This window comes from Hypomesus nipponensis, chromosome 3, assembly GCF_054491055.1.
Source record: "Hypomesus nipponensis isolate SF chromosome 3, ASM5449105v1, whole genome shotgun sequence".
Classification (NCBI taxonomy): Eukaryota; Metazoa; Chordata; class Actinopteri; order Osmeriformes; family Osmeridae; genus Hypomesus; species Hypomesus nipponensis.
In genome coordinates this window covers 11728425-11755000 of record NC_140363.1, presented here as the reverse complement: position 1 = coordinate 11755000, position 26576 = coordinate 11728425, and the positions used below count along the sequence as shown (strand labels likewise).

The 26576-nt window shown below is 48.6% G+C and overlaps 1 protein-coding gene across 1 annotated transcript in view; it reads left to right on the top strand.

Annotated features, from left to right (window-relative positions):
• LOC146299804 (AT-rich interactive domain-containing protein 1B-like) overlaps positions 1-26576 on the top strand; it is a 129587-nt gene that overhangs the window by 66683 nt on the left and 36328 nt on the right. Inside the window, exon 5 of the mRNA XM_084676204.1 lies at positions 22082-22343. Coding sequence (XP_084532330.1) covers positions 22082-22343 — 262 coding nt within the window. The remainder of the gene's footprint in view (positions 1-22081; positions 22344-26576) is intronic.

Genomic DNA, 26576 nt, shown 5'->3' with positions numbered 1-26576 from the left:
CAAAGAAAAGATCTAAGGCTTTTTAGTTGAACAGCTCTTTGTGGATGACTTTGCGGTTTGAGAGAGCCGAGAAAGAAGATGAGGTTGAAAAAGGAGCGAGTGAGAATCACCCAGCACCCACAGTGTGAATACAGCTTGCTGTGATAGGACTTTACCACTGAAGAATGTGCCTTTGAGATAAATGGCTTTCGTTCCCTGGCTCAATGTGTCCCTCTAAGGGTACCATACTGGCCTTATCAGCCTGCAGTGGAAGGTTCCTACAAAGCCTGCCTTCCTTTACACAGTAAATACTCAATACCCAGCTAGCTTGGAGTCTGTATACTAAATTGCCGAAATGACTGTGAGCATGTGTGCTTCTCAGTGCGTTTGTAAAGGCCTATAGCTTTTAGAAATTGGACACTGAGCATTTTTAAAGGGAAACTGAGTCGTTTTACCCTTTAGGAAAACTTCCATCTTTGTGTGCTTCTTGATACTGCTTAGTTAGGTTTAGTGATGTTGTCTGTGCGTGTATGACTGTCTGTGTGTGTGTGTATGACTGTCTGTGTGTCTGTGTACGTATGGGTGTCTGTGTGTGTACGTCCTTGCCTGTGTGTTGATGTTTTGCTCACCCTCCCATTCAGTGATACCCAGAGAAAGAAATCTCACCTTAAAACAATCCCCCTCCTCAAATCAATACGCTAACCGAGAATGCCAGACCAGTTACTCTGTTGTGAAAGTGTGTGCGTGTGCATGCGTGCGAGCGTCTGCTCTTGTGTGTGTGTGACAGTGAGCACAGAAGGGTTTTAGGACTAGAGCACTCAGTCAGACAGAGGGGAGTAAATCAAAGAGAAGGATATTAGACAGCAGGAGAAAAGGGGGGATTGTCTGAATCTAATAGCTGTGTTCCCCATGCCCCCCAGGACTGCTTCACCTTGCACAGCGGTGAGGTGTGGAGAGACTAGAGGCTCTACTGTAGCAAAGCCACACCGGGACACTTTCATCGGCACCGTGGCCAAATGTTTCTCTCTGAAGCCCAGCACACACACACGGCTCATGTGGTCCTCTTCTAACAGGTCCTCAGCATGTTCCGGCGTGTTGAAAGATTTACCATATTACTGCTCTTTTGCTGCACACTGTCACATCCATGGGATTTACCCCTCGCTGCTTGGATATTTGTTTTGTCCGACACTCAGGCAATAATACACACCCAGCTCCGGGAATCGTTTTTTTTTTTCTTTTTCAGCGTTTCTGGAATTGGCTTTATCGTTATTTTGCTGCTGCCGACTCGTTTCTCTCTCTCTTCTTCCCTCATTCATTTCCCTCAGGCTGGGGAGGCTTGGTGGCCTTTCTGCCCAGCCTCGTCCCTGGCTAAGCTGGGAGAATCAGTCACAGTTACAGATATTTGATTAGAGGAGACTGGAAACTGAATTGGGTTGCCCTTCTTCTCCTTCTCTTCTCCGGTCTTTTACTCTCCTCCGTCGCCCTCCATCCCCTTCTCTCTCCGTCCGGAGGGGAAGGAGACGCTGCTGCTCCTCCATTCCTCTGTGCAGCTTTTCTTTCTTCTCTCCATCAACCAGTTTCTTCATCTTTGTGTCGTCCATCTGTCCCACGCCACCTTGGGTGGATGGCCAAGGGAATCCCCTTATTGGATGTGTATTGGATGACTGGCAGGTGGGATAGCAAATGAGGTTATGGAATAGGAGTCCTGGTGGGCTCTTGCCTTAGGGCCAAAGAGCTCCTCGCAGGGGAATGGAGGGATGGAGGGGAAGAAAGAGGGATGACTGAATGAGTGTCCGCCCTTCACCACTGATCAGATTAGGGGGTCAGAGAAGGTCCCTGTCTGGCTGGGCTACCTCTCCATCCCTCCATCATGATTGAAAGAGAAAAGGAAACCTGAAATTGCTGTAATTGACGTGAAGACCTGGACATATCAGTTCCAGCCTGTCAATATGACACATGCTTTTTAGGAATGTCCGATGTTTAGCTTTCTGGGCGCTGCTCTTTATACCACATTTTAGAAAGAAAGAAAGATGAATGGGTTAAAAACAAAAAGAGAACGCGTGTGAGAAAGCCAACCGGTTGTAACAAGCCTGTGAAATGACTGTGGTCCCAATGCTATCGCTTCACCAAGACAATTAATCCCTGTCATTAACCTACTGCAATGAACAAGGAGAGATACTCCCATGCACACACACACACACACACACAAGCACACACATACTCACACACACTCTTGCTCCCTCTACCCACCCTCTCTCTCTCTCTCTCTCTCTCTCTCTCAGACTAGCTGTCTTTCTCCTTTTTTTAAACACACACACACACGCTCTAACCCTTCATTGCGTTTGAATGGACTTGTCACCCTCCCTAAGTCATGGGCACAGTCATGCGTCAGGCCCCATCCAGGCCATTAGATAACATTCACAGCCAGTCATTTCCACTCAGCCCAGTGTCAGTGTAATTCCCCCAGCCACTGAGCAGTGACCACACATATCCATGACTATCTACTCCACAGGCCCGCGCCCATTAGCCTGCCACCTCTGTCTCTGTCTGTCTCTGCCTGTCTGCCTCTTCCTGTCTGTTTGTCTGTTTCTCTGTCTGTCTGTCTGTCTGTCTGTCTGTCTCTCTCTCTCTCTCTCTCTCTCTCTCTGTCTCTCGCTCTCTCTTTCTGTCTCTGTCTTTCTGTCTGTCTCTGTCTTTCTCTCAATACCTCTTTTTCTTTCTGTACTTTTCCTCCATCCTCTCTTCAAGGCCTTGCAGGGCAGACTACTTCTATTCGTTTTTTGTACCCTTTTTTTGGCACCCATTTTTTTTATACCTCTTGAATCTTGTGGCATATTTGACTGACATCTCCTTACTGTATGTTCCCTGCTCCCAGTGGTGGGATGTTAGATGAACCCTCCTCAGATTTGTATCAGGAACTGCTATGTTGTCTTAAACGTTTTACCCCTCCACAATGTTTGTGACATGATATTGGTTGGGGAATAGTGGGGAATGTTGTTTTGACCCTGTGTCACCACCACAGTATGAACGTTAAATATCAAACAAAGATGTACATTTGTGTGTGTGTGTGTGTGTGTGTATTTGAGAAAGTATCTAGCTGGTACAGCTAGTCAACTGTGGTACATATGAGTCAGCCTAGCATCATGCCTGTTTGTGGGCTTTGAGCCTGGAGAGATTTTCCCATCAGTCCCTCACTCCTGGATGAGTGGAGGAGAGAGAGCGATACAGAGATAATGCTATGGGATTAATTATAGGTTTTAATAATCATTTAGTGGGTGAAAGACTTTGTCAAAACTCTACCGTGCTCTTCACATCCAAATCCCTTTTTTTCCACCTTTCACATTTCAGATTGCCACTGAATATATTTCCCAGAGAATCCTTGTTAAAATGCAAACACCTCACTCTGAAGTCACCCAGAGGAAACTATATTTGACTATTCTGTGAAAGTTAGTATTATAAGTTAGTATTCATGTGCTGAAGTGACCTTGAACACTATTGAATCAAGTAGAGTACCCTAGAGGAATTTTGAATGTTTATCCACCTATTTACCCCATAAACAACATCCCATTAAAAACATCAACTCTAGCTAAATTCAAATGACCCCCTCCACTAGCTTTGTAATGTCAAACGCACATTAGTATAGTGGAATATGCATCTGGCCTCTTAGCTACAGTTTTAGCCAAGAGGCCAGGTAGTGTGTGTTTGTGTGTGTGTGTGTGTGTGTGTGTGTGTGTGTGTGTGTGTGTGTGTGTGTGTGAGAGAGAGAGAGACACACATTTTGTGATGTGTGTCATCACAAATATGTGAAGCATCTGATAGCGTGGGCATGTGTGTGTGAGAAAGTATTTGTGTGTGAGAGAGACACACAGAGAGAGTACAGAGAGAGACACACAGAGAGTACAGAGAGAGACACACAGAGAGAGACACACAGAGAGAGAGACACAGAGAGAGACACACAGAGAGACACACAGAGAGTACAGAGAGAGACACACAGAGAGAGACACACAGAGAGAGAGACACAGAGAGAGACACACAGAGAGACACACAGAGAGTACAGAGAGAGACACACAGAGAGAGACACACAGAGAGAGACACACAGAGAGAGACACACAGAGAGACACACAGAGAGAGTACAGAGAGAGACACACAGAGAGTACAGAGAGAGACACACAGAGAGTACAGAGAGAGACACACAGAGAGAGACACACAGAGAGACACACAGAGAGTACAGAGAGAGTACATAGAGAGACACACAGAGAGAGACACACAGAGAGAGACACACAGAGAGAGACACATAGAGAGAGACACACAGAGAGACACACAAAGAGTACAGAGAGAGACACACAGAGAGAGACACACAGAGAGACACACACAGAGAGTACAGAGAGAGACACACAGAGAGAGACACACAGAGAGACACACAGAGAGACACACACTGAGAGAGACACACGGAGAGAGACACACAGAGAGACACACACAGAGAGTACAGAGAGAGACAGAAGTACACATTCCTGTGTGGGTGTGAGAAAGAATGTCTCAGAGTGTGTCTCTGTGTGTGTCTGTGTGTGTGTGTGGTGTGTGTATGTGTGTGTGCTTGAGCTGCAGCAGGCCTGGCCGTGTCCACGTCCTTGGTAATGAAGCAGGGAGCGGGGTCCTGGTCCCCATATCCATCTTGTCAGCTGCTGTAATAATCTGATACATCATTACTGTCCCAGCCACGCCAGGCCTCCTCTGCACCCACAGACACACGCCACGCTCCTTAGCAGGGCCCTGTCCTTGAGGCCCTCTCTGGAGTAGCTCGTGTTATAACTAAAGTTCTCTGAACGCTGTCGAAGCGAGGGGAATTCATAAACGAGTGTGGTTGACTGGTGGGATGGAGGGATGGAGGGAGGACTGCCGGAGAGACTCTCCTCTCCTCCTTCACTGTCACCTCTGTCTTGCCCACTCCCGTGCCACGCAGGATATGAGAGAATGGTGGAAGATGCGTGTAAAGTGCTACACACGCACATTCAAATCTCACCTTTCCCTCTCTGCCTCTCAGGGTGAAATAGACTTTTCAGAGTGTAATCCCTCCCTCCCTCCCTGACAGACAGACAGACAGACAGACAGGAGACAGGCTCCACTGTGACTCTCTGTCCCTGCTCACCTCTCTCCTCCTGCTGAGGTAGAGGGTACTAAAGACTGGGCGCCACACAGCTTTACTGCACCCTCGTAAAACACACCCACCCTGGCCCTCACACAAGTGTGTGTGTGTGTGTGTGTGTGTTTGTGTGTGTCTGAGTTACAGAGAGAGAGAGAGAGAGACAGCAAGAGATGAAGAGAGAGAATAATTGGGAGAGATTTAGATGAAGAGATTTGGATAAATGGAGAAAGGTTTTAACTTCTACTACTTACAGAACTTGTAGCCACCTCCTCAGGGGAAGCACAGAGGAAGGAAGTGGAGAGGCAGTATGTTGGTATAATTGGAACCAGGCCCAGGGTTCACCTCGTCTCCAGGGCCTGTGTCTACACTGGAGGTCCAGACCATTCATCCTGCCCCTTCACTGCTTGGCTGACTCTGTTTACCCATATGCCATTGCTCAAGTGCCTCCTCTCTTCACTCTGCTGGTCTCTCACATTTTCACGCACACGCCCACGTGCACACACAAACACAACACAGACACTTACTCACAGGCAGCCCCCTCCCCCCCCCCCCCACCCCACACACACACACAGGCTCTCTCTCACACTCACACAGTCACAGAAACCCAGCGCTACACTCCCCCCAGAAACCAGGCCTTGAATCCCAGCCAGCCAGTCCATCACTGCTGCTTCCCACTGTGCTCTCCCTCTCCCTCCATCCTGAGAAGTCCTTCACCACAACTCTTCTCGAGTGCACCGATGGATGCAAAAGCACTTGGCTATTCATTCGTGTTTGGTTGAGCTCTAGAAGGCCAGTGTAGCTCACAGATCGGGCCCTGCTCTAATCCATCTGCAGGGCCCAGCAGCCTGTGGGAGGCCGCGTTTGCTTGTTTGCTGCTACTTGTGTGCGAGGTCCTCCTGGCTTGGTTTCCAGAGATTGTTTTGAGTGAGAAAACAAAATGGAAGCCCGAAAATTGGAAGTAAAAAGAAACGTGCACGTGACTGGATGAAGTGGTGTTTGGGTGTAGACAGTTACTAGGCTGTGTTGGTAGAGTACGTGTCCTATTCCCGTCAGTTGCAGCTGTCGTTATGATAGTTGGTAAATATGCCATAGGCTGCTCCCCTGTCTGAATCACTAAAGAGCTCACCATGGAACAGACCTATCCTCCAAAGTGTTGCCTGATCTCTCCCTTAATGTATCTCTCTCTCTCTCTCTCTCTCCCCTAATGTCTTTCTCTCTCTCTCCCCTAATGTCTCTCTCTCTCTCTCTCTCTCTCTCTCTCTCTCTCTCTCTCTCTCTCTCTCTCTCTCTCTCTCTCTCTCAGACACACACACACAGCTGTCAGCTCACCTCCTTGCTACATGGTATCTCTCTCCTCTCTCTCCGCCCCCTAACACCGGTGTGTGTGTGTGTGTGCATGTCAGCGTCTTCCGTGTCTGCAGACGGCTCTTTCATGTGTCACAGAGTGGGCCGCACGGCTCATGTTTACCAATGAGGCTCCGAGGCTGTAGCTACGCTACGCTAAGCTACGCCACGCAGCGCCGAGCCTGTTACAGCAAGCTAGCCTGGGAGAGACGGGGAGACATGTGCCCCTCACCTGTCACACACAGGCTTACACTCGCATGCATACACACTGACACATACACACTCAAACACACATATATCACCGAACTGAGTGGAGTTTCCTGTCAGTGTGTGTGTGTGTGTGTGGCGGGCCATTTGCATTTGCTGTATCTTCTGCTCCCTAATTCTAGATGTCTTCTTCTATCAAGTGTTTTCCTTTCTGTCTTTTTCTTGTGAACCGTGCCATCGGAAGCAGACCCAGCACGAGCCCATCTGCCCCACCGTCTTCCTTGTTCTTCTGCTCCACATCCCGCTCTCCCCTGCTCCTCCTCCTCTCCTCTTCCTCCTCCGCCTCCTCCTTCTCCCCAAGGCCTTAGACAGAGAGGGGGGGTGTATTTGCTGGGGGCTCCTCTGACACTATGTGTCGCGCCTTTATTGTTCCCTCCCTTCTTTATTTATTAGCATCCCGCTAGCGTGCGCCGCGCCCTCTGAATATGCAATGAAAGCTGTGGGGTCACCAGGCCTAGCTCATTATCATAATCTAGTACGCAAAGAGAGAGATAGAGAGAGAGAGAGAGAGAGAGAGAGAGAGAGAGACAGAGACAGAGACAGAGACAGAGACAGAGACAGAGACAGACAGAGAGAGAGAGAGAGAGAGAGAGAGAGAGAGGGCGAGGGAGAGAGAGAGAGAGAGAGAGAGATAGAGAGAGAGACAGAGAATAAAACTGAAAAAAGGGATGGCTAGAAGAGTGAGGGATTTAAGAAGTCCCTCCTCTCTTCTTCTCTCCACGTCGCCTCTCCCCCTCTCGCAGACGCTGTCTGCTCCTCTTCATGCACGCTCCAGAAGGAGGGAGGGAGAAAAATGAAAGAGAAAATGGCTGCCTCTCAAACTGTCAGAGATATGAGCTTAAGTCATTAATCTGTTTATTCTCTCCCTCTCTTTGTGGCTGTTTTGCATTGTAAATAGGGAACATGTTTAATGTATGATGCGCGTCTATATCCTCCAAATACACTGTGCGAGGGCAAACGTGTTTTTGCGATCTCTGAAAGGTTATTTTTCCTTGCGCTGAGCTGCACTGAGGATTCATGGTTCATTTTGAAAATGAGTTTTGTATTTTGTCTTGGCCTTTATTAAAATAGGCTCATAATTAAAATAGTTTAGCCAAGTTCTGCTTTTTTAAAGTTTGCTGCCTCGAACAAGACCTTGTCCAGCCCTCATTGTCACAGCTATTAGCGGCCAAATCGGCTTGAAATGCTTCGGCTGGCAAATTTATTCATTTATTCTCAAAGTTCTGTTCTATTACAGTCCTTGTTTACCTCCTCTGCTGGAGGTGTCCAGATAAAGATCTCTCTGTGCTGTGTTTGTGCCTGGGGCCCTCAAGGTCCTCTCTCTTCCCCTTTGTCTTTCTCTCTCTCTGTCTGTCTCTCTCTCCCACTCTTTCTTTCTCTCTCTCTCTCCTTCTCTAACTCCCTCTCTCAGCTCTACTATCTATTCTGTCGATCCGCAACCCCCTGGGATCACAAGACAATAACCACAGCTCATGGGGTCAGTTTAGATGACCTGTATGTGTGTGTGTGTGTGGACAGATTGTTGATATGAGGCCTATCAGGTTTATAATGTACTGTCGGTTGATACAGCAGTGGTCAGTGTGAGTGCTTGTGGTCTGGAGGGATGGGATGAGTGTAGTGCACAAGCATGGGAATGTGATATGAAGACATTTTCTAAATGCCCTATCCCTTTAAAGGGATGTTTCTCCACAGTTCCCAGTCACTTAGTTTTGTCTCTTCTTTTGTTTTGGTTGTGGTAGGAATAGCTGTTTGTTAGCTTTGCTACTCTTCTCTCTTCCTCTCCCCCTCTTCCCCCTGGTCTCCTCCCCAATCCTCTGTTTCCTGCTTCGGAAGCATTGCTTAAGAGCAGGTCTCCCCATCTTTCTCTCTCTCTCTCTCTCTCTCTCTCTCTCTCTCTCTCTCTCTCTCTCTCTCTCTCTCTCTCTCTCTCCCCCTCTCTATTTATCCTTCTCTCTCACTCTCTTTCTCTCTCTCCCCCCTCCTTCTCTCTCACTTACGCTCCGGGGATTTGACTCTAACCGGCCTTGGCGCCCATAATGAAACCAAATCTATTTAAAGCCAAAAGCGATGCAAGTTTTAATTTCCTATTCCAGACTTAACCTTTTTGGCTGCACAGCATTTCACATCCACTTAATAACTTTTTACTCACTCGCTCTCCCCCTCTCTCTCCAAACTCATAACCCTCCTCTCCCCCTTCCTCCACACCCTTCCATGCCCCCCTCCTCCTTCCCCTTCATCCTTTCCCTCCCTCCCCTCCTCTGTGTCTCTCCTCTCTCTTCTAGTGGCCTCCTCTCATTGCCTTCAGATGAGCGGAGCAGGCTGCCTCTTCAAGGGCAATATCTGTCAAATGATTCCCTAGTGAAATTAAGACAGAGGCCAGGAGAGGGGAGAGAGAGGGAGGGAGGCGAATCAGAGAGACAGAGAGAGGGAGGTGGGGGAGGGACGGCGGGCGATGGAGGGGGGAGATAGTGAGAGCAAACCCTTTTTTCCCCCCTTTCCTCCAGAACGCTCAATTCAATCTCATCTCTCAAAACAAGTTAAAGATAGATCCGGGAGAGGGGGGGTCTTCATGCCTTTTACATCTCAAAAGGAAGGAAATTGGAAATGAAAGATCTGGGCATGTGAAAGGACCCTATATTTCCACTCACACTGCATGCATCAGGACCTATTACCTGCTTGCACTGGCCTTGGATTGCTTGTTTATCCAAACATGGCTGCATTTGTTAACATGGGTGGCAAAGATTGGGGGAAGTGTTCAGAATCACTAGAGTTAAACCGTTTTCTGTTCCTCCTCATAGGACTGGGCTGCATTCAAGACAGTGTTGCTAAACACTCAGATACACCTTTGCAGCAGTATTTCAGCTCTTTTCACTACAGCTGTCTCCGAAACACTGAATACCATGTTCCTGATATAAGCTTTGATCATCCAGTCAGATATCTATACTCCTGTCTGTGCCCCTCTTTGCTCCCAGCATGCACAGTGCCATCTGCTGGACTACACTGCTACTGCAAGTGGTAAATATGGCCTTCATACTATACTTTATAATAACAGATTAAGGGAGGGCAGCAATAAAATACATGGCCGCGTTTTCTTAAGTTCATCAAATAATCAACGAATTACACATATGAGACATATATTTCATATCATTGTTTTTGATCTGCCGTATCTATCTTTTAAAAAGGTGGTTATTCATGCCTTAAGGAACTTCACTCCTGAGCTGTACTATATCCAGAACTAAATTAACCTTTTACATGGTGTCATCTGTGCCTCTAAGTGGTGAAAGTGAAGCTTCCCCCTGCAGGATAATGAACAGTCTTTATTGGGCTGTGATTAGACTCACAGTACTGGTATTAAAAGTGGCAGGTTAAAGCTGGAGCAATTTGATAGGTAATACCTGAGATGTCTTGTAATATATTAGGAGACAGCTGCTTGCCTCTTTTTAATTAATAGCTATTTTAATAGCAATTTAGTGCCTCGAACGAGTCTTTAAAAAAATGGATCACTCCTTGTTCCTTCAAGAGCAGTTTGGAAAATCAATGTCAGGTTGACATTGGGAAGTTTTGAGTTTTGCTCTGTGGGTTAGTCTCTCAACGGGTTTACTCGATAAATCCCTCCAGGTATAAAATGGTATTCTTTTGACATGCACTGTCAACAATGATTCCAACATTGGACGAAAGAAGGAAAACAACATCATTACTTACAAAGAAAATGTTAGTTTTCAGATGCTTTCAATGCTAGTTTGAAAAAGAGAGACCAAATGAATCCATCTCAATTATTACAGTATTGTTCTGCCAGATCTAAGTAGGGTCATGCACAGCACTGTTGCCTATTAACATCTTACACACACAATATGAGCTTGTACCTTCTCTGTGCACTCTGCCCTAAAGCAGAACCAGAATAAGACTGGGCCTGGAGACAGTGTTGTAATACGACTCTGCCCATTACATCGCATCAAGCCTACTTCTGGCTGTATGGAAGTGTATAATGTGGAGGGGGAGGCAGAGAGATAGAGAGACAAGTAAGGAGTGGAGAAGACGAGCAATGAAGAGAAGAGGTTGAGACTGAGATTGGAGGAAAGAGAAACAAAGAAACGTGTTGTAGAGAGCGGGAGATAAAGAGAGGAGGGTGAGAGGGAGAGAGAGAGACAAAGAGAGAGAGACAAAGAGAGAGAGAGAGAGAGAGAGAGAGAGAGAGAGAGAGAGAGAAGAACAGTGGGGAGAGAGAGAAAGCGAGTACATAGATAGATATAGAGTGAGAGAGGGAGCGAGGTTGGGGGAAGACACGTGTATGCTTTAACAAACGGCGGTGGCGTTTGAACCTATCGCTGCGTCTGACAGTCTTTCATCTCCGGCTCTATCAGATCAGCCTCTCGCAAGTGTCACCTCTCCTTTGACGGTGCTTACATCAGCCACACTCACCTCTCATTGGCCCGCTGTGCTAGTTGCTTATTTAGTGAGCTTTGCAAGGTGGGTTTTCTGATTGGGTTGCCTGGGACAATTTCTCAAGGCATTCATTTTGAGTCTGACAGTATGAACAATTTAAATATTGTTTAAGGTTATTTCATTGCCTTTGGATGCCTTATTCCAAGCCATATTTCCTAGTCTTGTTTGAGCTACTGTAGTGTACAGTATGTCTGTGGGTTTCGTCATGTTGTTTCTTATGTGGACTCTCCTCTGTGTTCCAGTCTCCACCATCACCTTGTCTTGGTCCCATCATGCTGTTAGGCCTCAGTTCTCTCAGTCCCCCTTGTTTCAGTGGTGTGTTTCAGCCTTCAGAGCTGTCAACACATCTATTATCTCCCAATAATGACAAGTGGAACAAGTTACACGATCTGGAGAGGGGCTGGCAGGAAGTAACAAAGGAGGAGTATCAAACATGGCTCAGATGCCATGGTTCAACCGCAAAAGGCACCGATGTGTTGTCATGTATGCTCCTTTAGACGGAGCGCACCGCAACACAACAGCTTCTACTGGCTCGTGGTCTCCGTCGTTCATGTTCCCTGTGATGCGGTAACGTGGGATATGTTGCTCTGTGTTGAGCAGTTGTTAGAACAGACTCGTAGAATGAGCGTGTAGCCCTTTGATGAAGACTTTTGGAGTATGTGGATGTCTTCCTGAGGATAGTGGCATGATAATGCACGGTCACCAAAATCCACCCACGAGAAACAAATGAATCTCCGCGTGATCTAATTGTAACACATAATTGCATGTGTTATTCATGCTGTTTGTGCTGTACACACATCCCACGTAAACACACTCACATGATCTCACTGACACATATGCTGTCACTTACCAAGTCACACACACACACACACTTCACATACAGCCACACAAAGGCAAACTGATTTATTTTATTTTGTTTCCATATCTCTGTTTGACTCTCTCAAGTAATTGCACACACACACACACACACACACACACAGACACACACACACACACATACATACATACAAAATAACTAATAGATTGATATAGCTCCTTGGGCCTCTCTTCAACAATGCCAGTCAGTATGTGCTTCAGGGTCTGGAATGCTGTTTAATTGTAATTGCAAAAACAGGAGAGAGAAAGAGAGTCTCCCGCAGGTCGATAGGATGAAGAGATGGAGGGCAGAGACCACTCTTCTGTACCCATCAGGCCTTGCTGTGTGACTTGTGTCAGCAGTTTATCTTGTGCATAGTTAATGATGGCGTGAGGGAGGCTGCTGCGTGGTGTGTAGTTTGCCCTCAGAGCTCCCTCTCTCTTTCTCTCTCTCTCTCTCTCTCTCTCTCTCTCTCTCTCTCTCTCTCTCCCTGCCTCCCTCTCTTTCTTTCCCTCTCACCCCTCCCTCCTTTTGCTTCGTTCTCTTGTTCGTTCTCCCCCTCTTTTCCTTACATCAACAGAATCCCTACTAATGAGATTTTACATCAAGTGGACACTTTTTCTCTCCATCACTCCCTCTGCCTGTCTGTCTGTCTGTCTGTCTGTCTGTGTTTGTCTGTCTGTCTGTCTGTCTGTCTGTCTGTGTGTCTGTCTGTGTTTGTCTGTTTGTCTCTCATCTGACTACTCTTGGATACAATCCTCGACCCCAGGGTTAATTCTTCAAGTATTCTATTTTCCTCTCTCTTCCTTTCTATATCCAAGTCTCTCTCTCTCCCCAAATTTGAGTTTGAGCCCTCGAGAAAGCCCATGGTGAATCATTTTAATAAAATGAAGAGAGAGGGAGCAGAGTAGAGAGGAGAGGGCGTCTGCTGACTGCTAAAAAGAGACGACAAGAAATGGGGTGAAAAATAAGAAAGCTCAGAGTTTGAAATGAAAACAAAGCATCTCCAATTAAGGGAACTTTTGTTTCTTCGGTCATGGACAGTCAGTCACACTTTCCTTTTGTGGTTGTGTGATGAATTACCTTCACGTTTCCCTTTGTTGTCAGTATGGTAAAACTCCCCCGTTTGTAGCTCCTACATTGTCTGCTAACTCATTTTCTACACAGTTGCAGAGCTTCTTTTGAACTCAGTGTTCAAAGTTTTGATTTATACATTTATTTGATGGTTTAGTATTTATGGTCAGACCAAATGTTTGTAAATATGTTTCACATGTAGACCAAAGTACACTAATCTCTGTTTTCTTCCAAAATTAGTTCAGTACAGCATTCTGTCCATCTTTTTGTCTAGTCTGCAATATATGTGTGTGTATGTCTGTCTGTGTGTGTTTGTTCTGCGCAAGACTTCCATTTTGGTGCAGAGATGAGATGAGAGACATGGGGCCGATATAGATTAGGATCCTGCAGGCCAGCACTGTATTTATTATGATATGCAGGTCACAATGTGATATCTCTCACCAATCCAGCAATCCTGTATCGATCTGCAGTGGTTGCTGATGGATTACCCAGGCTGACACCCTGACAGCAGGCATGTCCAATCCCACAAGATGGGGATGAGTTTGCATCGCACCAATCAAATCAGCCGCTGCACACTCTAATTTTTATGGCTGTCATTTTGACAGTGATGCATAACTGTTCAGCTGGCAGTGAATGTCAAGAAGCTAGCTGGCTAACTCTGAGGTAAAACTTAGCCAACAGCTTCTTAAAGCTTGCAAGGCCTCCTGTATATGGACACTGTGAATTTGTGTAACCGCCCCAGTCTCTTTGTCCCAAAATTTCTAGTGGCGTCTAAACTTGCAAAAAGCTGTTTTTGTTTTCACTGATGCTTTTGCTTTGATTGTTTTCTTTATTTTGTCTACTTGCCTTTGCCTTGGTAAACGGTAATAGACAATGTCCTATCTTGGGAAGTTCAATCGAAACAAATCAAAACTATCATCCCCTGTGCCTTTTTTCACTCTACACTTCCATCTTTTCTTTCATTTCACTTGTCTTTTATTTCCCCTCCGTCAAGTAGAAGTGAACAGCGCGTCACTGCGCCTTTCATCTTGCGAAAGCGACAGGAGCCTAAAAAACACAGAGGTAATGTTCTGTAGCGCTGAACTCCAGTGAACACTGGAAATACAAAGGCAATGGGGAAGAAAGGCAGAGGGAGAAACACAAAGAGGGACAGCCACAGCTTCTCTTTCTCTCTCTCTCTCTCTCTCTCTCTCTCTCTCTCTCTCTCTCTCTCTCTCTCTCTCTCTCTCTCTCTCTCTCTCTCTCTCTCTCTCTCTCTCTCTCTCTCTCTCTCTCTCTCTCTCTCTCTCTCTCTCTCTCTCTCTCTCTCTCTCTCTCTCTCTCTCTCTCTCTCTCTCTCTCTGCAATATTTTCTCTATTACTATCTGTCATTATCTCTCTTTCTCATTCTTACTATCTATCTCTCTCTTGCACTGTCCTTCAACTGAACCATTAGTTATTTGCAATGTTAAGAGGTATCTGAGGAAGTTCATTGTACATTCAAGGTTCTGTTTTGGAGAATTTGGTGTTTTGTCACATGATTTGTTAGATCATTCAGACGGAATTCATTCACGTTTCATGGTTTTCTATGATTGGCTCTATGGTTGACCCCTCCTCCCGGTCGCCACCCTCTTTCCATTCTCTAAATAGAAACAATGTGTCAGACAAGACTTCACTTTCAGAATGCTGTAAGCAGAAAACGGGGAGTGTTGGAAGAATCAGGCTAACAAACAGAAGCTTTGGACGAGCTGACCGTCTCCCCTCCTGACACCCCCTCCCAAATGCCCCCCCCCCCCCTCCATGGCACTGTCGGTGCGCCAGGGCGGGTGATTACCAACGCTCTCCCCCAATTACAGCCTGATTATTCCGCCGCGCTCTAATTGACTGGAGAGATATGCAAATGGCTGTCATTTGGGCTGATAAAGGATGGCGCTCTGGATGGCCTGCATTATTTAGCCGGGGCCGTGTGCGGAGCGGAGGACGCGCCGCGCGCTTTAATTGCTGAGGAGAGAGAGGTTAAGCTGAACGAGCAGCTGAATTAGAAATGAGGAATTTGGAGGAATTGTTTATTTATTTATTTCTCTCTCTTTCGCACGTCGCTTTCAGTCCTCTGAAAAGTCGAGAGGGGAAGGGGGGGGGGGGGCACGCCGGAATGCCATAAATAAAAACATTAGCAGAGCCAATAAGTGCAGAACAAATAGGTGCGCTGGGGGGAGGAAGGGGTGGGGGGGGTGTTAGCAGGCGCAGGGGGGGAGTGTGAGTGGTCTGTGCATTACAAACAGAATGAAGCACCCCTGCGCCTAATGAAAAATGTTTCACCAGCTCAGACAATAACCGGCCAGGCCTGTCTGCGCTCCCCCTCGCCTCGAAATGGAAGACATTTTAAATACCAACTGTTCCGCTGAATACAAATGGCCCAGCCACGATAAGGGGTGTGTGTTGGGGGGGGGGGACCATTTGCCTCAGCTTCAATATAGGACTATTCTGCGACCCATTAAAGGTTAAACTCTGTAGGCTGGCCCTACTTTATAGTCGTCATTGTTCATAGGAAACAATGAGTGGTTAAGTGAAAAGGCCGGGGTGTTAAGCACTCCTCCTGCAAGGCCTGGCTCTGGCACACTATCATGGGGAATCGGAGTGAAACTCAACACTAATCCTCTCGTTTGGAGACAAGCGCCACCAGATTTGGGCGTCTTTAGAGGCTTAGGGGTAATAGGGCTTCAAACAGTCATTTCGAAGGGAGTCTCTCTCCATATCTCCCCATTACTATGGGCTTCAAAGTGGAAAGTTATCGCTCGGCAGGCTGCCTGCCACCACCAGGACAAATATTGCTAATGTGCTGTGGCTTTAGCTCATGGCTCACAGATGGGTATCAGCCAGCCAGGAACCATCATTCATACAGTACACTCTCTGAAGCGTCATCCAAAAACAACTGTATGTGCCTCGTATCAGAACTCACCATGCCACACAGGCATATGTGTATTGGTAATTGATAGCTATGATGGGCACAGCTTTCCCACAGTGGTGTTCAAGCGTTAGTTGTGGCAGGTATGGTACTCTGCAGTGGCAGGTACCAAGTCGCTGTTGACCTGCTCTCTGTGGGGAGGATCCGTGAGGGTTTGTTGGTGCCTAAATCTGTGGTGAGCACTTGGAGTTGTTTTTCTGCTTGTGTTGCCATAGTATTATCAGGAGAGTGTTTCTGCTTTGTGCAGTCAGCGGAGTGGAATGGAGAAGAACAATTTCTTTCTGCCGCTGTCTCTTCCCCGTAACTTAGGAGACCTTGAACAGAGACCCTGAACCTTTTGTTCTCCCTCTCCTTTTATACCAGACAACAAAGAGATTTGGGGAGGGGTAGAGGAGAACATAAAATGTCTCGCTTGAACAATGCACCCCTATGATTTATGTACAGTTTCGCTGTTCAAACATTATCCGGTTGGTTTGGTGCTCTGGAAGATCTTCTGAATGTTAAGCCCGGTGCAGTGTCACCAGGGATCCTAGTTCACATATAATCCCAGTGCTGTACAGTACAGTGTATAGTACATATTTTCACGGTGTGGAAGTTGTGTGTGCGGTATCTGATTCCCATCCAGTCTAATTGCTGGCACTGCTGCACAGACACGGTGTGGATGACATGGTCAGTCCAGACTGTCAGGGCTAGAAGGAGGGCTGAGAGGCCATCTACATGGGCCCCTGGGCCTCCTGATTGGTTGCTATGGATCCCAGCCAGCTCCTGAAGATGTAGACTAATATGTGACTTCCTTAACTGGGCGAGCCAGAGCCAGAGAGCAGGCATTAGGACCCTGAGGAGACGGGGAGACATGAGGAGGAGTGAGGAGATGTGGAGAAAGTTTAGGAAAGAGAGAGAGGGGTTGTCTTACAGCAGAGTGACCTCTCATCTAAGTAGGAGAGGATGGGGAGGGGTCCACTTCTCGCATGAGCAAGAGTTGGCATGGCAAAGAAGGTTGCCGTCTAAGTGTGTCTCAGCGCCCGGTTGGTGCCAGTTATTGCCCAGGTGGCTTCTGAAGCCTGTTGCGTGCCAAGCTAGTCCCTCCAGTCTAAACCGAGTGCCCTTTGCCGTACTTGAAGAACCCTACTCAAAGAGCTGAACCCACTCTGCTGCAGACTTCAGTCAGTGGCCCTTCAGAACTGGCACTTCTATAAAGGGAACTATCATCTCACATCGACACACACACTGTCCCACATTCACTATACGCTGATGGATGTACTTGTACTTCTGTACTTTGCAGCTTCAAGCAAGGACATTTATTGTCAAGTGAACCGCCCTCATCAGCAGATCATTATAAATGGCATTATCATCATCATCACCACCATCATCATCATCATTTGAAGTCTGCTTCCTTCCCATTGCAATTTCTGTGTCTCTCTCAAACACACACACACACGTACGCACACACAAGCACACCTGCGCCAAGACAAGTCATGCATCTGTAGCTGTCTCCCTGTGTGTGTCTCAGTATAGTGTAGTTCATAACACCTTGTGGAGGGTAATACAGGGTATTACAGCTCTCCACCAAGGGACTCCCATTAACACTCCCTCTTGCGGCCAGGACCTGTTCTCTAACCCTTTCACCATATTGGGCACTGCATTTCATTTGGATTTGGCCTCATTTCTCACTTCCTAAGAAAAGAGAGAAAAGTGTACCATTATTCCTCTTCGTTCCTGGCACTCCACGAGGAGAGTGTGAAATGTGTCTGTGTGATAGTGGGACCAGATGAGAGAGCGTTGATCCAGTAAGAACACAACTGGCACTCCAGCTATTAGGCTTCACTTCTGCCTGACGTCATTGGATTGAACCGGAAGGGGGGCAAAACGAGGGTTGTTGTACAAGCCACTGGGTCAGTTTGGCTGTAATACTGTACACTTGGATGACAAGTTTAGTCTTTAACATTATTGAAATGTACTCGGGCAAACTGGAACATGCTCGAGCAAGCACAATCCCTTTGTCGTTAGACTTCGCAGACAGGCCCTGTACACCCACAGACACACTCACACACACACATGCACACACACACTAACCCAGTAGCCTCTTGCCCCCACTGCTGCTCTGCCAGTCTGAGTGGGCTGAGTCAGCGGGCATGTCCTCACCTGGTGCCAAGCAGGGGGGTGAATTGGAGCAGGGGGGTGAAGTGGAACAGGGGGGGGGAGGGAGTGGAGCAGACAGTCTGCTCCCTCAAACAGCGAGGTGACACACCAGGCAGAACGCCTCCAGGGAAGCGGGCCTCTAACAAGACAGGACAGACATCCTCAGCTCTAACGCTGTCATCTGACTTCAGCCGGACAGAGAAGCCGACAGCACCCAGGCTCCGGACTAGCTCTAGCATCTGCTCCAGCCCACGCCGCGTAGCATTAGCATGCTAGCACCCGCCACACTGGTGTACATCAGCTCAGAGCAGAAGCAGTCATTTGGATTCCCTCCCAGCTTTAGCGTCGACACAGGCAGTTTTTACCATTCCGTCGGTAAAAACGAATGTACTTTTTTCACTGTTCAAGAAGCGTATTCTTGGCCCAGCCATAGTCACCAACCCACGATCCTTCCACACCCTAGCTACAGCCTCCAGTAATGGGAGACGTGTTGAAGTGTGAGAGCAATTTATAGATACCTATCAGAACACTGTGTGCTGAGTCGTCCCTGTCTCGGCTGCTCAGAGGGTGTGAACCTGTTGCAGCCTGTTGCAGGCTGGGTTTAGCAGGTCAGGATACTGTACCGTACGCTGTTGGCACGGCTGCTGCACAAACGTTGCTCTTGCTCCCTTTGGTTCCGCTGTTGCGTATGTATGCGTGCGGGAAGGGGTGTGTGTGTGTTTGCCTGTGCGTGTTGGTGATGAAGTGGACGTTGGCTTCTCGTGGCCCACATGAAGCTGTGGTCACAGACTCCTCCTTGTCTAGACAAGATGACCAGCACTGTGGGCTACTTTCTCTCCTCCCTCCTCCTGCCTCTCTCCTCCAGCCTCCCCCTCCTCCCCCTTTCCTCCTTTGCCCTCCATCCCCCCCCCCCCCCTCCTCCCACCCTGCAGCAACTCTCATTAATTCAACCAGGAGGCCAGAGTGGACCTCTGCTAGGGTCAGTATGAATAAGGCAGAGCCCTGCTCATCTCTAAGTGACAGTTCCACTACAGCCACAGACGGCTCACCATTAGCCTGTGTGTGTGTGTGTGTGTGTGTCATCTGGCCCTCACTGCTGAAGCATGTCTCGGACTGACAGCTTCTAACAGCCCCACTGCATGTCAGGAAGAGAAAGAGTGACAGAGGGAGAGAGAGAGACAGAAAGAGAGAGAGAGCGAGAGAGCGAGAGAGAGAGAGAGAGAGAGAGAGAGAGAGAGAGAGAGAGAGAGAGAGAGAGAGAGAGCGAGCGAGCGAGAGAGAGAGAGAGAGAGAGAGAGAGAGAGAGAGAGAGAGTGGGAGAGCAGGAGAGAGGTAGAGGTGGACACTCCAGCAGCTCCACCACAGAGGTGAGGGGTCACAAACGACTGGCTCTCAAATGTTGTGTGAAATGTGTAGCTAGAAGCCCATTAGGTAGGGGGTTCTGGGCATCTCAAAGTAAGTGGTTATTATCACCTCAATATTTTTCTTATTATGACAATTACATGCTCCACAAGCGAATTAAGTGATACAAGATGCCAACTGGGAGTAGTTGACAGCTATTTGGAGACTCAATGCACAGAGCAATTTGCAGCAAAGAGGCAAACAAATTGGATTTGGGCCACTTTGGATTGAGCCCCAGTCAGATGGTGGGGTATTTGGACGGGCTGGCTGGCTGCTTGTCTCTCCTGTAAACACCTCTGTGTAGGAGACGATGAGACTAGCTGTGCTCTGCGGTGCAGGATAACAGGTCTCTGTTGTTTACCTGTTCTAATGGCGCATACTGATCACACCGTTTTGGGGGCATGGATGTATTGATGGTGGTGGGACAGTAAGGGCTGGTTTTCATCATCGTGTTTGTTGCTCTCTCTGCTGGGTGTCCCTGCTGTTCCTGGATCTGAACAATGTTCTGTCTATTGTTGTTGACGTGTAGACTCCAAATAACTGTGTTTGCTTTGTAGATTCTTCATTATTCACAGCTTCAATCTTCATATTTGTTTCATTTGCACACAGGTGCACAATCAGCTGTAATGTCAAGATATTGTCATGGTTACCATGTTGTGCAGAGCCCGTGTCAAATGGCATACACCTATGGTGACTGGCTGAAAATAAAAGCGGTGCTGATTGGCCAGGACAAACAGTGACGTCCTCCAGCTCAGAATAACATGAGAGCTGATTGGTTGAGACAGCAAGTGGCACCAGAGGCTTGGAGAGAGAGAGGGAGAGGGAGGGAGGGAGGGAGGGAGGGAGGGAGGGAGGGAGGGAGGGAGGGAGGGAGGGAGGGAGGGAGGGAGGGAGGGAGGGAGGGAGGGAGGGAGGGAGGGAGGGAGGGAGGGAGGGAGAGAGAGAGAGAGAGAGAGAGAGAGAGAGAGAGAGAGATAGAGGGAGAGAGAGGGAGAGAGAGAGAGAGAGGGAGAGAGAGAGAGAGAGAGAGAGGGAGATAGAGGGAGAGAGAGAGAGAGGGAGAGAGTGTCCTGTGTGCTCTAGTGCACTTGGGGGCATGATACCATGCGGCAGACAGTCAGGCTGGCAGAGCGGGTGGGCCACCAGTGAAGCGTGACAGAAAACAATAGCCTGTGTGCCACAACGGAGCTGGCATTAGCCGAGACAGGCCAGCCTCTCAGTGTGTCAGTGTGTGACTATACACCCTCCCTTTTCTGACGCTCAGTTGATTATTCATACGAGCAAAGGTATGCGTGATTAAGATGGGTGTTTTTGCAATGGGACCAGAGCTGTTGTTTCCTACCAAACACAATGATGTCGTGCACAGACAAGGATTACTCATGTGCCTTTAACACAGAGAGAGAGAGGGTCTTGAATACTTACTACGTTTTATACAATTATGTATACACAAATATATAATTTCACAAGATTGTATTATTGATAATTGTAGAGAGCTATGGTAGAGCATCTGTGTGTGATAATGGCAGGCTATGTACCTTGCACATTCAGCCTCACATCTACTGTTTAACACAGGCCGTAGTCCCTCTCTCATTCCATGAACATCCTAGTGTGTGTGTGTGGGAGTGTGTAGGGGTGGGGGGTGGGGGGGGTTGCAGATGTGAGGACCCCAGGGTGGGCAGGGCTGGTGGGTTAACAGGTCGACAGAGTTCCTGCAGGTGCCTCAGCTGGCTGCCCGCAAATGAGAGGGTTCAATTTGGTCCGTGTCCTCCCCCCTTCACCCCTCCCCCCTGTGGTGGAAAACCAAACTACAGCTGGCTCCCGACACCAGTGGTGTGTGCTCAAGAGTCAGCCGTCACAAAACACCTGGGCTCTCTACCTCCATCCCTCCCTCCCTCCACCCCCTTCTACATCCCTTTTTTCCCCCATTCTCTCCCTGTTTTTCTTTTTTCTCCTCTCTCAGTGAGAATAGCCTTCAAGATTCTGTCAGCACAGTTCACCGGGGGGATTCCCTATTCTGCCTCCAGACAGGGGAATACCCCTGGCCCCTCAGCCACTCAATATCCACCTCCTCTCCCTCCCTTCCCCTCATCTCTCCCCTCCCTTCTTCCTCCTCATCCCTGCCTTGTGTCCGTCCCCTCTCTGGCTGTGAAATGATCTCACCCCTGCCCGGATACAGACTCCCTGACCAGAGTACCACAGTTCTGTCCCAGAGGAATGATTTATGGTTGGGCAGAAGGCATTGTGGCACCATTTAGATGACACATAACTATGTCATACTGTAGCAAGTAGACAAAACACCCACTCACCTCCTGTCTCTTCAACTCACTCTGACCAAGGGATTCGTCACGGCTACACACAGTATGCTTCGTATTCGGAGCTTGCTCAAACGTACCTTCTTTCCCCCTTTTGCACTTTAGCTGCCTCACTGATTCACTCAACCTCTCCCATTTCTTTCTCTCTTTCTCTACCCCCCTCCCCTCCTGTCCTGCAGGACCTCTCTGGCTCCATAGATGACCTCCCCACAGGGACGGAGGCTGGTCTCAGCTCAGCCGTCAGCGCCACCGGCTCCACCAGCAGCCAGGGGGAGCAAAGTAACCCTGGCCAGTCGCCCTTCTCTCCACACGCCTCGCCGCACCTCCCCGGCCCGCGCAGTGGACCCTCGCCCTCCCCCGTGGGCTCACCGGCGGGCTCCAACCAATCACGCTCCGGCTCTGGACCCATCTCCCCCGCCAGTGGACCAGGCACCGCACCAGGTATGGGGTTAGGACGTTGATGAGGGTCGGATGTTAATGCTTTTTCTATTTCGTCAGGAACCTGTTTTTCACCGGTCCTGTCTATCTTCTCCATCTCATCTCTTTCGGTTTCTCTCTCTCTATCTTTTCTCTCACTCTCTCTCTTTTCTTCTTATCTTTCTCTCTGTCTCTCTCTTATCTTTCTCTTTCTGTGTCTCCCTCCCTCTCTCCCTCCCTTCCTCTCCCTCTGCTAACAGATATTGATGAAGGGGATCATGATGCTGATAACAGGTTTACTAGTTTCCTCAGGGGGAGCAGACCTGTGCTCTAATGTACAAACAGTAGTTTGGTATTAATTTAGCTTCTAGACAAAGTTATTGATGGTCCTTTATTGATCCAGATCCGCTTTATTGAGGTTGCTGGGGGCCCCAGTTCACCATTCTGAGCTCTCAAATTGAAAAGCCAATAGAGACAATAGCAGATTTGTTAGAAAGCTGTCTCTCTGGCCCTTAGAGAGACAGCTAGCCCTGTTGCTGTTAGACAGGCCTCACATTTGCATGTGTGTGTTGGTGTGTGGTTCATTTTGTCTGTGTGTCGGCCTGTGTGTGTGTGTGTGTGTGTCGGCCTGTGTGTGTGCCGAGTGAGAGGCTGCTACCAGACAGCGGGCGCCAGATTGGCCTGCCCTCCCGTCAGCCCCGCTGCCTCTTCCTGATTGAGGGGCTGACCGGCACGTCAGCGTCTCTCAGGCCTGTCAATCACCCTGACGAGGCGGGACAAATGCCTGAACCAGCTCCCAAGGCTGACGTCCTGTTGTTGTTGTCGTTTTTTCTAATCCCCCTCTCCTGGGCGGACAGACCGAGCGTGTACAGGAGTGATTGACGCTAATGAAAAGGGGGACATAATGCCGTTGCCAGGAATCATGGGAGACAAATCCGTAGACGGAAGATGGGAGGCGAAAATGAACGGGAAGGACGTGATTAATAGAGAATCCAAAAATATTCCCCTGCCAGATAAATCCCCATGAAGGATAGTAGAGGCAGAAACATCTGGCACGTTGGGAACACTGTCTTACAATGCACTGTAATTAGATCTAAACACACCAGGCCGAGGAGAACAGCACAGAGAACTAATTTGGTTATGATCTCCCAGATTGCTTCCGTTTCGTAAGCAGAGATTAGAATCTATCGACGCCTTATCTCTTATGTGTGTGCTGTCTCTCTATTTCATGGCTATCATTCTGTCTACATTTCAGTGTAGCAACTGTGTGTTAGTAATAGTATGTGTGTTTGGGAACTATCACGCATGCACTCGTGTGCATTGTGTGATCGGGTGTTTTGTGTATTATGTGTGTGAGAGTGTATCTGTGTGTGTGTGAGAATGTGTGTGGGTAGATATCTGTGCCAGGGGCCCAGGTTCCCAGGTGTATTTTTATTTTATTGATTTAACCTTTATGTAACAAGGCAAGTCATTAAGAACAAACTCTTATTTATAATCACAGCATGGCAAGTGGCAGAAGTCACTTGAGGGGAAAGGGGAACAAGGCTGTGATATAAAACACATAAAACAAGGATTCTAAGAGCACTACGATAAACACAAGAGCAGAGCACACTCCCGCATTAAAGCACAAAGTGGAACATGTAACATCAGGGAGCAAAATAAAAAAGCAATGGATTTAGCTGATGTGAAAATATTTGCAAGTATTTGTGAAAATGTCATTGGTAAATATTCAAAAGTTTATATGGGGAGAAATGTTTCCAGTTTGAGGGACTTTTGTAATGTGTTCCATTCAGTGGCATCAGCAGACTGAAATAGCAGTATAGGGGCCCTGGTATATATGGGCCCAGGTGTACAAGAGACCAATTATGTATGGGCTCAGGTGTATAACCAGGTATATAGTGGCCCAGGTGTATAGGGGCCCTCGTACATGGGGACCCTGGTACATAGGGCCCTGGTACATAGGGGCCTGGTACATAGGGCCCTGGTACATAGGGGCCTGGTACATAGGGCCCTGGTACATAGGGCCCTGGTACATAGGGGCCCTGGTACATAGGGCCCTGGTACATAGGGCCCTGGTACATAGGGACCCTGGTACATAGGGGCCTGGTACATAGGGGCCCTGGTACATAGGGCCCTGGTACATAGGGACCCTGGTACATAGGGGCCCTGGTACATAGGGAAGCAGGTATAAAGGGGCCCTGGTACATAGGGGCCTGGTACATAGGGGCCCTGGTACATAGGGAAGCAGGTATAAAGGGGCCCTGGTACATAGGGGCCTGGTACATAGGGGCCCTGGTACATAGGGAAGCAGGTATAAAGGGGCCCTGGTACATAGGGGCCTGGTACATAGGGGCCCTGGTACATAGGGGCCCTGGTACATAGGGAAGCAGGTATAAAGGGGCCCTGGTACATAGGGGCCTGGTACATAGGGGCCCTGGTACATAGGGACCCTGGTACATAGGGGCCCTGGTACATAGGGGCCCTGGTACATAGGGACCCTGGTACATAGGGGCCTGGTACATAGGGAAGCAGGTATAAAGGGGCCCTGGTACATAGGGACCCTGGTACATAGGGGCCCTGGTACATAGGGAAGCAGGTATAAAGGGGCCTTGGCCCTGCTGACCCTGTAGCAGCAGTGTGGCGTGCTGTTCCAGGGCCCCTAGCCCGCCTCTCTCCTCTGTGCCCCAACCCTTGCTGTGGTCTGTTGGCCTCGTCAGAGAGAGGCTGTCACAGGCCCCACCCCAGCCTCGCTTAACGGAGCGACGCCGCATGTCACACGGCTGAGTGCTCGCGGGACACCTGTCACCCTTGACAACGGTCATAGGACAGCAATTCCACTGTGCCGTCGTCTCACCTGGTTGTCACACACACACACACACACTTGCGTCCGCACACACACACACACAGAGCCGCACTCAGACACGGGCACAACAGTCATTATTATCCTGCTCACACTTAGTTTCTCTTCCTAAGGGGAGTGAAGAAGAGGCATGTATGTGGATGAGCACAGTCATATAGTATAGTCATTCAAGCCCTACAGGCAGACATACATGTATATCCCTAAACCTTGGCAGTAGCATATGTATGTATTGTCCACACACATGGCACTCTTCATATCCGCTCCTCCTCCTTCTCCTTCCCCTTTGTAGCCGTCTTCTCCTACTACCATTTCTCAGTCCCCGTCAAGCAAATCCAATACTTGGTAACATTATCTGGGCTTGCCTGGCATTTGGACACCAACCCCCCCTCCCCCCCCCTCCCAATCCCTCTCCACCCAGCAACCCGGAAGGCACACAGGGGCAAATTGATTTTCCTGTTGCGCTAGATTTGTGACAGTCGGGCAGAAAAATCACAAATCACATTGCTCAGCCCCGCCGATGTCTCTAAACCAATTCGCGACGCGGCAGAAAGGTATTTTTTTTCATCCGTCTCCCCTTCCAGGACATGGGTGCCGTAGCTCTCTGATCCAGGCAGCCAGGTTGAGTTGGGAAGCGCGCTGAGGGCTCCATCACGCTGTCTAAGCCAGCGAGCGAGAGAGATATGCTCACTGCTCATTCTCTGAACAACAGTTCTGTCTCCCATGTTCCCTGTCCCGACGCACAACTGTGCCTGTCTTTTTCTCTTCTTCTCTATTTCTCAGTCTTTCTTTTTCTCTCTCTCTAAACTGCATTTTCTTTGATCCTGTGTTGTTGTGGAGGTCGGGGGTGGGGGTGTATGTGCCTATTGACAAGCAGTCGTAAAAGGACATGGCCTTTCTCCATGCTGTCACTTCCTGTTAGCCCTGGCCACGGCTGACTCGGCCCTCAGGAAGTGACTGATGTGTCTGTGTGTTCATGTCTGTATGTTTACTGTGTTGCACTTCTAATTGACTTCTCCACTGTTCTCTAATGCTGAGACTCATTTGAGCTGCTGGCAAAAATCCCAAATGTAAAAATCTTCCTCTCACTCCCTCTGTCTCGCCCTCTTTCCGTCTCTCTTTCTCTTCTCTCTCTCTCCATCTCTCTCTCTCCTCCAAGGTCCATTTACCATTAACCCCCACCCCCCACCCCCCACCCCCCACCCCCCACCCCACTCTTTATTTTCTTTTAAAGACATGATTTAAGCTTTCTGTCGAGCGCTCGGGAGAGTTTAAGCTGTTTATCTGTGGACCGCTTGAAGTGCTTCCAGGGCTCAAGGAGGACGGAAAGGTCACAGAGAGTGGTGGAGCGAGGGATGCAGGAGGAGGAGGGAGAGGAGGGAGAGGAGGGAGAGGAGGGA